The following is a 12,800-nucleotide window of genomic DNA, read 5'->3' on the forward strand; positions in this document are numbered from 1 at the left end:
ATCACATCTAGTGTTCACTAACATTTGATTTCAAAAGAAAACTGTATCGAATTGTGTCTTATCAATAGTTATAAGTCTTAAAGACATTTCGACATCTAACTTGTAGAAGTAACCAATTTCCTAGCACTTGAGGAAGATGTCGTTGGCTGGGCTTAGGGGTGTGATGGCACCGGGGGCCACAGAGAACCCTGGCACTTTTGGTTGGCCGTCTACCTTACTCTGCTGCTGGCAAGGCACGGCTAGTAGGAAGCAGTAGAAAAAGCAGACAGCCAGCACTCAGGAAATCCAAAGTCTAGACTGCTCTGCCACAAGAGAACCGATGAGCTTCAGAATGTCACTTCACTTCTTTCAAGTAATAAAATAAATGGTGACATGGTAGAGAAATGGGCTCCGTGTCACACGGTCTCGGGATGACTTACAGGCTGCATCATGGCCCCAGTGCAAGTCCCATCTGCGTATTAGATCAGACACGTGGAGTGGACTTAGCCTAGTCTCTGATGGGTGGAAGCTTTTTGAATAGCAGCAATGTCTCATAGGCAACATGCTTATTTGGATAAAAGATAAGGAGGTTGGACTAGGTGACTTCAAGATATCAGACAGCTGGCTCAACCCTGGGACAAACCTTGCAGATATAACTATGTGAATTTAGATCAGCTTCACCAGCTACCTTAGATTCTTCTTCTATCAAGCCTATGGCTACCTCACTGGTAATTACTTGGATTTGAGCAGTGGTTCTCAACCTTCCTGAGGCTGCGACTCTTTAATACAGTTCCTCACATGGTGGTGACCTCCAACCCTAAAATTATTTCATTGCCACTTAATAACTGTAATGTTGCTATTGTTATGAATCATAATGTAAATATCTGATGCGCAGACTATCTGATATGTGACCCCCAAAGGGGCCATGACCCACAGGTTGAGAACTGATGGATTAAAAGAGAAGGAACACAGTAGAACACAAAGTAGAGATGCAGTATTAGGTCTCTTCCCTCAGGCATTCTCATGCCCTTCATCCCACCAAGAAATATTACTTCTGCTTCCTTCAAAACAGGAAGGAGGTGGAAATCTGCACAGACTGGCGGACTGGCATGAAAAGGGACAGATTAGCCCTCAGTGGGAAGGGGTGGGGCTCTTGAAGTCTGCAGTAAAATAGAGAAGCCTTGGGAGGAACAGAGGGCCCCAGGAATTGCTTCTCTCATTAAAAGTGATGCTTACAAACAAAACAAAATAGTCGAACAGGACTCCAATCAAAACCCATACCCAAAACAATCGTGACTATTTCTCTGCTGGCATGGCGGTATGAAATTTAGCCCAAAGTAGCCCATTTCTTCAGAAAAAAAAAAAAACAGGAAAAGCAGAACAAGTCTCAAATTTTCAAAATTAAGCATATGAAAAATTAAACCATACGAAGAAGTGTCTAGAAATGTTAAAAGAAAAAATCTATGTTTAAAAATATCAGCATTTCATAATTTTTAAGCTACCTGGGACAAAAACTATTAAGTGACATCACCCCATAACAATCAGGCACACTCAAGAGAATTAGACATGAGGAGTTAAAGATATATATCTTCAGCCTCATTGCCACTGATCTTCATATAACATCATAAAATAACTCTTGTGACTCGATACCCTTTTTATTGAGTAGGGACCTTATTGTTACCCTGTGTGGGAGGGCTTGGTTGGTAGCAGGAAGAGAAAGGGGGTAAACAACATAAAGGCTAAGGAAAACACCAGATTTTCTGTTTCTTAGACAATCTGCAAACTTAGAAAATGAAATATTTCAGCGGCATTAAACGGCAATGCATTCACCAATATTACTGTGATATGACAAGCTTCAAAGATGTTTTTATTTCTACTCAGAAAGGGAGAAAATTTAGTTCATGTTTGGGATGATTTACATGAAGTGTACAGCTTGCTGAATAATAAAATTAAATTTATGTAGATGAGTCCTTGAATCTGAAGCTTAGCCAAGACAAATGAGGCAGCTGATGCCACTAGCGACAATAAGGCAAATTCTGCTCAACTGCAAGTTTTACTGCCTTAGATGGTTTGTTTGTTTGTTTGTTTGCGAAAAGGTCTTGATTTGTAACTCTGACTGACTTTGAACTCACTGTTTCGTCTATGCTAAATTCAAACTCATGGTCTACATACCTTCACCTGAGTGCTGAGACCTGCATGAATTTTAGTGTCAGGTCCTCAGCAGATGCTAAACCCCACTATTAAAAGTAAGTTAAGAAATGGTATGGGTGGGGCTGGAGAGGTGGCTCAGCATTAAGAACTCGTACTGCTCTTACAAAGGACCTGGATTTAGTTCACACAACCCTCACGGTGCCTCACAACCTTTGGTAACTCCAGTTCCAGAAGACATCATTTTGGCCTCTGCAAACACCATACACACATATGGTTCACATGTACACAGGCAGGAAAAACACTCATACACATAAACTAAAAATCACTATTTTTTTTTTTCAAAAGAAAGAGCCAAGCAGTGGTGGTACACACCTTTAATCCCAGCATTCGGAAAACAGAGGCAGGTGAATCTCTAAGAGTTCAATGCCAGCCTGGTCTACAAGAGCTAGTTCCAGGACAGGCTCCAAAGCTACAGAGAAACCCTGTCTCAAAAAAGCAAAAGCCAAACCAAAACAAAACAAAAAGAATGCAAGTATTGAAGTCAAATTTACGTTACATGAGAATTACCTGGGGAGGGTATATATTTGCCTGTTTGTTACACTACTAATTTTCCATATGTTATATATGTGTTTGTCTGTTTGCTATAATACTAATTCTTCATATGGTATATATGTATTTGTCTGTTGGCTACATTAATTCTTCATATGGTATATATGTGTTTGCTTACTATAATACTAATTCTTCATATGGTATATACGTGTTTGTCTGTTCTAATACTAAGTCTTCATGTGGCATATATCTGCTTGTTTGCTATAATACTAATTCTTCACGTGGTATATATATATGTTTGTCTATTTGCTATAATACTAATTCTTCATATTCATAAAAAGCAGTTAAATTGGGTCTCTGAAAATGGCAACAAGATGAGGTCTAGAGAATCAATGTTTAGAGTTCCCAGGTGAGTCTTTTGAGCCCAAGTCTGAGACACACCCACTCAAACAACCTCCCTTTCTCCTTCACCACCACATCAATGGCTGGCCACATCCCACACATGCGCAGTAGGGGAAACACTGGCTGGTCACACACCACACATGCGCAGTAGGGGAAACACTGGCTGGTCACACACCACACGTGCACAGTGGGGGAAACACTGGCTGGTCACACACCACACATACGCAGTAGGGGAAACACTGGCTGGTCACACACCACACATGCGCAGTGGGGGAAACACTGGCTGGTCACACACGACACATGCGCAGTGGGGGAAACACTGGCTGGTCACATACCACACATGCGCAGTGGGGAAAACACTGGCTGGTCACACACTACACATGCGCAGTGGGGGAAACACAATGTGATTTCATCCTAGAACACAGTGATTTCTGTCCTGTCCAGAAAAAGCATCCAATCCTCACAATCACACGCTCCTGCTGTGTGCTTTGTTACACACAGGATTTGATTTCAGGCCACACTGCCAGCAGAAACTACAAACTCAGGGAAGACAAACTATGTCTCTGATTGAGAACAACTGGAGCCCAGGACTTCAGCAAGACTCTTAGAAACAGAAGGAGGGGCAAGATACAGCAGCCTTTTATTCTTTGAAGAGCTGTGAACATATATATGAAACACCCAGCCCTAGTCCTAACACTACACAAAAATCAATTCCAGATGGGTAGAACAGTAAACGAAGGCATAAAAGAACTGAAGTATGTGGGTAAATATTTTTCTAATCTTGGGGGAGAGGAAGTCTCTTTAAATATATCATGCAAACAAGAAATAAGACCCACGAAAGGCTTGGCTGCTAAAGTTGAAATCTATACAGTCAAAGAAGCCACAGACACAGCTAAAGACATCATGGTACTAGAAAGATATTTCGTTAACTTTTACTTAACATGTAAAAGAAAATATCCTTATTATACAGAGAGTAATGAGGAAAACTGAAATGCCCCAAAGGAGAACACGGAAGGACACACGGAAAGAGCAGGATGGGTGGTCAGTATAAAGATGGACAGAGATAGAAGCTCACTAAAACCACAGGAGTGGAATCACATTAAAGCAGGCCGTTCTTTTCAGCACACAGCATAACAAAAATGAAAATGTAGGGGGAAAAATCTGTCCTACTAGGAGTGAGCAAGTGGCTACTCCTGTCCAATACTGGTAGAAATATGAATTAGTATGACGTCTGTGATGTAATTTAAAATAAATAACAACAACTATAATCAACATATTGCAAATAATTTTTGCTAGGGATATACCCTATGGAGATAGTTATAAATAATAAATGTATAGTTAATGACCACTGTATTCTTTATAAAAGAGAAAACTGGGACAAACTGAAAATATGTTTATTAAATAAATTATAATGCATATATATATCACTAGAATTATGCTAAAGAACCTATTAAAGGAGAAAATATCCATGAAACATAACTTACAAAACATAAATATGTAATCTCATTTACATAAATTCCTATATGTTTATCTACATGTGTATGATATCTTACAACACATATAAAAAGATAAAGTGAAAATGTCATACTAGAGAAGCTATTTCCAAAATATCCATAAGCTAAAAATGAAATTTACCCTTTGCGTTATTTAGGACCCCCAATTTTATCCAAGTGGTTATAATTTTCTGATCACCAATAAAACAGAGTTGATAAAGGTCCTTCTTATAAAAAAAATACCATTGACTTAATTTCTACCAACTAAATTTAACTCAGAACTTGTAAAGCACATTTTTGTGTGAGGAGAGAAGTGCATTCACATATGTATGTTCAGGTGAGCAGAGTGTGTGTGTATATGTATGTTCAGGTGAGCAGAGTGTGTATGCACGTGTGTGGAGGGGTACGCATTCACATATCTATGTTCAAGTTTGTGGAGCATGTGTGCAGAAGTTTATGCACGTGTGCGGAGGGGTGCGCACTCCCTTATCTATGTTCAGGTGAGCGGAGCATGTGTATACATGTGTGTGGAGGGGTGTGAAATCACATATCTATGTTCAAGTGAGTGGGGCATGAGTGCACATGTGTATACGTGTGTATGGAGGGGTGCGCCCTCCCATATCTATGTTCAGGTGAGTTGAGCATGGATGCAGATGTCTATACACGTATATAGAGACCAATGGTTGCCATCAGGAGTCTTCTCTGAGAACTCAGCACCTTATTCACTGAGGCAGGGTCTCTTAGCTTAGCCAGACCACACAAATTCAGCTACTCTAGTTAGATGGCTTGCTCTAGATAGCATCCAGTCTTGGCCATCAGAGAGCTACAACTATAGAAGGTTCTCCATGTCCTCCAAGCACTTATGTGGGTTCTTCAGATCTGATCTGTGGTCCTCAAACTTTCAGGACATGTACTTTAACCACCGAGACATCTTCCTAGCCTGTAAAGCATGTTTTCAAAGTTAAAGTTCCTTTCTGGCATCACGGATAAGCAAGATGGATTCCTTCCTTTGTGACTAAACAGGTATGCTTACTTTGGCTGAGTGAAATATCAACTTATTTTGTCCCCACAGATTATTCCTGTTCCACATGCTGAAGCCAGCGTATGCTACTGTACAGATCAACATGTTTCTACTTCTCCTACTTCTAAAGGAAAGGGATTTTGTGCCAAAGAGCGACTGTCAGACTGGAATTGTTGCCCATTTCTCAGTAAGTTATCAAGCAGTGTCATTCCTGCCACTGTAACCACACACACTTGACGGGCATTGCAAAGGAGTACCTTTCTCACCAACATAGGAAATTATACTTTTCTGACTTGAGCAGACTGATGAAAAAGGCTCAGCACAGCAGAATGTTAAAATAAAGCCGCAAATTTGGAGATGCCAGCTATAAATGTTCCTTATTATGAGACAAGCTCTCTTAAAATGTGCTCTGTTAGGTTCCATAAATATCACAAAATTCACAGAATGCTAAAAACCTTACTGCATTCTTTCACTGAAAGGTTCGTGAAAATAGGATTATATTTACTCCTGGAAAAAAATTAAAATGGCTTTCTTCCCTCAGTCTTCACTCTAGACTATACTTAGTCATTCACAATCAAGTGGAGACTTACATCAAAGTACATTTTCTGTAAGCTACAGAAGAACAATTCTTAAACAACATGGGACTTACCACACAACATCAGAGTCTTCTTGACACTAATATCTTCCTCAAAGACTAAATAATGACTCACTTTGTTACCAAAGAAGTATTTTTTTTATAGTACTGCTAACTGAGTGTTGGGCTTTGTCCAATGCTAATCAAGTGCTCTACCACTGAGCTATTTCTTCAACTCTTATTTTACTTTTATTTGGAGATAGAGTCCTGTTAAGTTGCCCAGGTAGGCCTTGAACTTAATCCTCCTGCTCAGACTCCTGAGTAGCTAGAATTACAGGCCTATAACATCAGACCCAACTCCATCTATTAACTCTTGGAATGAAAACCCTCAATTTCAATAAATTCCAATGGAATATATTCATATGTTGATATTTAATAATTAAATAAAAGCATCTAAATAAACAGAGCAATACACTTGTTCTATCACCAAGGATGTAAATATGACATCAGTATGCACGGTGTCATGGCTTAGTTACGAAGGATTTGAGATTTCAGAAAAGTGAGGCAGAAAACTGTTTCTTTACCATACAGCAGGAAAACTAGTGAGTGCATCAGCTTAATGGGAATTACCAAGAAGAATAAGTGATACCACTCCCAAACCAGGAACTTATGCATCTCAGCACTGTGAAAGAGAGAAACGGGCACAAGCTGAGGTTGGATTCTTTTGGAATGTAAGGTTGACTCTTGGCAAAGTAGTCCAGTGTCTTCAGGAGACCCAAGATAAACTATAATTGCCCACATTTATCTTTATCAGAAATCTGTAACTAACCTCTTAGTAAGCCCTAGCATCTTCTAAGAGCATCCTGGCTGGCAAAATCTATATGCTGACAATGGGGAATATATGCAGCCATTTGTGCTAGCATTACAGTTTAATCATACTGGCAGTTGGTATAGCCTCAAACTGCTTTATTTTGAATGCAGTTTCATGAGAAATTATCTTTGCTACTCCAAAATGATCTGTTTCTAATGACACACAAACACATATACACATATATAATTATGCATATATATATACAAGCATATAAATAGACAAGTTACATATGTATGTATTTGACAAATAGATGTTATTATAGATGATGATAAAGATAGATAAAGATAGATGATAGATAAATACATCAATATATAAATATATGGATAGATAGCATCAGTCCTAAAATTAATGACTGAAAGCAAATTCTTGTCTTCAAGCATGCCAGACCTCCTGAACAGAAGCTGGCAGGAGAGTACGCTTAGACAACACTCATGCAGTGAGTCATCTGTGTTTTCACAACATGTTTCTCCCCAGCACCCATGTCTATTTGTAGCCTGACAATAAAGGACCTATCCAAGCCATCTCTGAGCCGTCTGCCTTAAAAGCAAGGAAGCTGCTCTGAGCAGGCTTGCTGGAGCTGCCTGTGCTATGGAGATTAACCTGCTGCCCTTTTTGTGAAGGATATGCTATAACTGCAGTACCCAGGTTTGCCCAGGGCTGTCTACAAGGTCTTGGTCCTATGTTTAGAAGGATAAATGAAGGGAGAGGACCTGAATCCTTACACAAGCCTATTATATACCACCGCTGGTACCTGCAGGGACACAGAAGGGGGTTGCTTCCATGAATAGTCTGGATAAAAGTCACCTCTCTCTACCTCTCATCTCTCTCTACCTCCAGAATACAGAATTCTAGATATCTAACATGTGATAGGCACTCCTCCATAAACATGTGCAAAAAAATCAGTTAAATCTGTTATACACCTATGAGATGACCTAATACATATCACCAAATCCACAAAATATTCCATTGTCTTAATATCAAGTCAAAGTGACTTCTGCCAAAGGATGAAAATATTCGTAAGGTAAGGTTCACACCTTTCAGTCATGAGATTCTCTTCAACATGTCAAACCAGCTCCCTAGTTCTTAAAACAGAATAAAAACTACTACTTATTAATTTTCCAGTTCAACAAATATGTATTAATAACCATTAATTTCTACCCTCCCTATTAAGGGTTCTGCCACCCACTGTGACTCCTGCACGCCATCTAGGACTTTGCCAGTAAAGCTTTAAAAGTAAGAGGCCTCATATGAAAAGAAGTCAAGTATGTTCTTCAGTGTTTTCATTCACAGAAATCTTTAAAAATTCAACTATATTCATAGGTTCAACAAAATTATCAATGGAGGTTACAAAATCTATTAATAAAATAATCAAAGAATGTCCAAAAATATACTCATGAGTCTGTATATCTCGGAGTTGGCAACTTCCCCTTCGATAAATGTTTGGGGGCAATGCATAACACATGGATGCTCTAACCCATCCATGCTTCTGACAACTTCAGAACCCAGAGAAAGTCATACATAACAGAGGAAAATCCATGACACCCACTTTTATTATACAACAAAGTCTACTATCCCAATGACTCACTCAAATAGAAATTGTTTCATACAAAATTTACCATAATTCACTTGGACAAATTTCTCCCCTGGTCTTAGATGCTATTTCCTAAAAGTAAATCTGGGGTGGAGATTTAGCTAATAGAGCACTTTCTCACTGTGCCAGAAAGTTTTCTGTCAAACTGACATCGATAACATCATCTGAGAGGAGGGAACCTTGAGCAAAACAAGGACTCCATAAGATCTGGTTGTAGGCAAACCTGTAGGGCATTTTCTTAATTAGTAATTGATGGGGGAGGGCAGTGTCCAGCCCACTATGGGTAGGGCCATCCCTGGGGTGGTGGTTCTGGGCTCTGTAAGAACACAGGCTCATCAAGCCAGAGGAAGAAGTCAGCAAATGTTCCTGTCCTGACTTCCTCCAATGATGAACATTGGTGTGGAAGTGTAGACCAAATAAACCCCTTTCTCCCCAAGTTTCTTTGGTCATATTGTTTCATCACTGCAACAGAAATCCTAGCTAAGACACGCAGCATGCCCATGGCCCTGAGGTCACTCTTCAGCATCACCCCCACCACACACACACACACACACACACACACAAACTTAAATTTAAATTTTAAATTTAAGATTTAATTTAATTGTAAAGAAATGTACATACAGGAAGTATTACGACGTCACCCTTTCAATGAGAAGAATGTCCACGGAAGAAGGGGGGAATAAATTCTTTTAAGATATTTCAGCACAAGCAGACCACTATATCTCCTAACAAAAGGTGGTTTTGTTTCAGACATCTGCTCAAAACCAGACAGTGTGTCCCTCAAACATCATCAGAGAAGTTTCCTTGTTCAGTGGACAGCAATCAACACAGAAACAACTTGTCAATGCACAGAGAATATGTCTCTTTGGATGCTCAGCCATCAGTGATGTATCAACATACATCCTTTCCTTGAAAGGCTTGAGAATCCATCCAGAAGAGGAGAAGAAAGACTCTCAGCCAGAGGTTGGAAGAGCTAACTGACATAAACTGAAATCCTCTAAAAAAAAAAACACGACTGCTGAACTCAGGAACCCAGCGCAGCTGCAGTTGCCCGCTTACTACTTGTACAAGATCAAGCCTTTTAACAGGCTAGCACGGAGACAGGAGGGTGCAGGAGCCTCCATGGGTGGAGCTACTCACAGTGGAGGGAGATTGTCAATCATTATGGACTGGGGTAGGGAGAGTCAGTTGCGTTTAAGGAAGTGAGCGCTGGTAGGCCAACCATGCTGGTTGGCCCCACACCCGAGTAAAAAGACAGCACAAACTGGGTCTAGAGAGATATTTTTGATAGAGGTCACGAAGTTGGGGGGTGGGGAGTGCATAGCAGCAGTGAATCTGGGAGGGGTTGAGATGAGGAAGGGATGACTTTGACCAATATACAATGTATGTACTTTTGAAATTCTCAATACAAAAAGCAAAGGTAGAGCCAGTAATATAATAGGTGTTTAACAATAAAATGTTTATTTATATAACAAGGGGAAGGGGCTAATAAAAAGCTGAAGTTCTCACAAATACATTTTATACATGCCACAGCTTTCTTTGATTTTTCTTGGCACATGGCTGTATGGACCAGCTTTATGCTGGCCTCAAGGTGCTTCCTCAGTCCTTTCTTTTCTGCTGGTTTCCTAAATGATCCGCTTTACGTGAGCAGCATGTTGGAACCTGGATGAACTGCTTCCCAGCTTTAATCTAGGTCAGAGCTTATGAAAACTGTGTTCCTGCTACAGTTCAGATGTTCATCCCTGTCTTAGGAAAGGGGATACCCATGGCAGAGATGGCAGCAAAACTCTCTTCCTGTACTTCGGCTTTAAATTAGACACATCGGGTCTCTGCAACCCATGCCGGGGTGACAGAGAGATTCATGTTCTCTGGCCAGCAAAATGGTAGTTTCTCAAATGCTAAGCAATGGCAATACTTGAGGGCTACAAGCTGTCACTGAGTATGGATTTCAGTGCGCCTTTGAACGTCAGAAAACGAAGCAACATTCCATACACAAGCACATGAGAAGAAACAACATGTAGTACTTGCCTCTTTCCCAGAAGCCTCAGCGTTTAAGGGTCCCTACACTGGGAGGAAGCCCAAGCTATTCTTGTAGAGAAGTCATGTAGAGCGTCCCTAGAACCCAGCTGTCTCAGACACTCTAGCCTAGGCATTTTGGAGGAGAAGCTGTCAGACAACTTCAAACTCTGTCGCCATCTAACTCTGATGTGTGTGAAGGGGAAAGAAAGAAGCATCAGCTGAGCCCATCAGGAAATGTGATAGAAAACGGTAGCTTTATATAATAGATAAGCATTCTTGACCTAAAATTTGATTGTGTAATTTCCCCCCCCCCCCCCGTACTTGATTCCACAAAAGTGGTATCATCTCTATCTTATCTTTGTATCTAGAAAGGACTCTCTAGAACAAAAATATTTACTGGAGTCCAAGAAGAAAGTAACGAAAATAGCTTGCGGGAATTAGCTACATTTACAAACCAAGAAGTTGGCCGGCGCATGTGTGATACCATGTTGAACACATGGGCAAGCAAGCGGAAGAGCGGAGTTTGGAAGAGCGGAGTTCGGAAGGGCAGAGCTCGGAAGGGCTTCAACTGGGTTCAGCTCCCTTCCCTGTGCCTTCAGTAACTAGTAGGATGCCTACTGTTTCTAACGCCAAGATCAACTTTAAGTCATTTCTTCACACAGAGCTCTAATTGACTGGGGTAGCGGTCTATGGCATCTTTTCTCTTATTAAAACCGTAGCTATTATTGATGCGCAAGAAAGGCAAACACCACCCTTCATAACCAACAAACTGTGGTTATAATTAATGTTATAACATTAACTCAGCCAGGTTCCTTACAGCTCAGTGAGAGACAGTCCAGGAGTAGAAGAAACAGCTCCGCTAAAGCTGAATTCTACTGGCAGGCAAGCAAATCCAGCCTTGGGCAAACCACTCCATTGCTTGATGCCTAGATTTGCTCACATTAGAACAGGGGCAAAGAGTCAGGTAATCACACATCCCCAGAGAGTGTGAGCACCAAATGAAACCAAATGCAGCCCAGACATTCCAGATCCAGGGAGATCTCAACCTTGTGCACCACACAGAACCCGAGCAGCTGAGACGCTTTTGCCCAAATAGAATTGTAGATCCTCATTTCCTCCCCTTCTTTTCCCCACTTGTGACTCAAGCCAGATTTCATCGAGCTATTTTTGTAATTACTAACATGCTGGAAATACAGCAGCGAGCCAGAAGCGCAGTAAAATGCAGTATCCAGCAAAAGAAAGAAAAATCACGCTGAGTAACTGAGAGGCCATCTGCTGCTCATAGAGCGGCAGGGGTGAGAGGGACAATCGGAGCCGGACTATTTGCGTCCTTTCTCACATCAGACCCACCTGCATGTTGTCGGTGGCATCCCCGAGCAGGCCCCCGAAAGTGATGGCGTTGGTTACCGTTGCCAGGTAGATGAAGAGAATTGCCGAAAGAGCCTGAATGTTTAAAGCATCGTAAAAGTCACTGGCAAAAAATGGTGCTTTCCTTTTTATGTCCTTAATTAATCCACCGCAGAACCTGGGGAAGGAGAAAGCAAACATGTGATCCAGTAATAAGAGAAACAGCCGTCGAGTTCATCAAGACGTAATTCACAAAGCTGCAAAGAATTTGGACTTTAAATGCTTGAGTCAATGACAAGAAACTATATAAGATGCTCTCATTTAGATGAGACAGGAAAAAAAAAACGTGGAGACATTCATCTTGTTCTGTCTCTCTCTTTTCAGTTACCAGAATAGGTCTAACATTCCCCAAAGATCATCCAGTTGTTCTTTAGACGACAGCACTGAGTAGATAAATTATAATTTTCCATTCTCCAAAGACAGTGCACACCTCATAAGGCCCTTAAGATGTCCCCATGTCATTTTATGCAGACCTGTGAGATGCACGCGCTCTGCCATTATTCTCTGCTGGGGACACAACATTGAACCACACAGGCTCTGAAGCTCTGACCTCATGGAGTTTCCTCTTGGGAGCAGAGGGCAAGATAAGTAAGCAAATAAAAATCAAGGAGAAATGAAATGGAGGTGGGAATTCCGTGGTTCTAGGAGAAAAGCATTGGGCCTCTGAGAAAGTGAATTTGAAACAAGGACCCAAAGTGAAGATGGCATACAGGTGTATGGAAGGCAAAGACACGGGCAGAGCC

General features: G+C 40.9%; 1 protein-coding gene across 4 annotated transcripts in view; it reads right to left on the reverse strand.

Annotated features, from left to right (window-relative positions):
* Positions 1–12,800, reverse strand: part of Slc4a4 (solute carrier family 4 member 4) — a 331,040-nt gene that overhangs the window by 87,978 nt on the left and 230,262 nt on the right. For all 4 annotated transcript variants that reach the window (XM_041671195.1, XM_041671197.1, XM_041671196.1 and 1 more), the window contains one exon: positions 12,001–12,175. In XM_041671195.1, the coding sequence (XP_041527129.1) occupies positions 12,001–12,175 (175 nt within the window). The remainder of the gene's footprint in view (positions 1–12,000; positions 12,176–12,800) is intronic.

The sequence above is a fragment of the Microtus oregoni genome, unplaced genomic scaffold, assembly GCF_018167655.1.
Source record: "Microtus oregoni isolate MIOR12 unplaced genomic scaffold, Mior012 000021F_ref0000039, whole genome shotgun sequence".
Lineage (NCBI taxonomy): Eukaryota > Metazoa > Chordata > Mammalia > Rodentia > Cricetidae > Microtus > Microtus oregoni.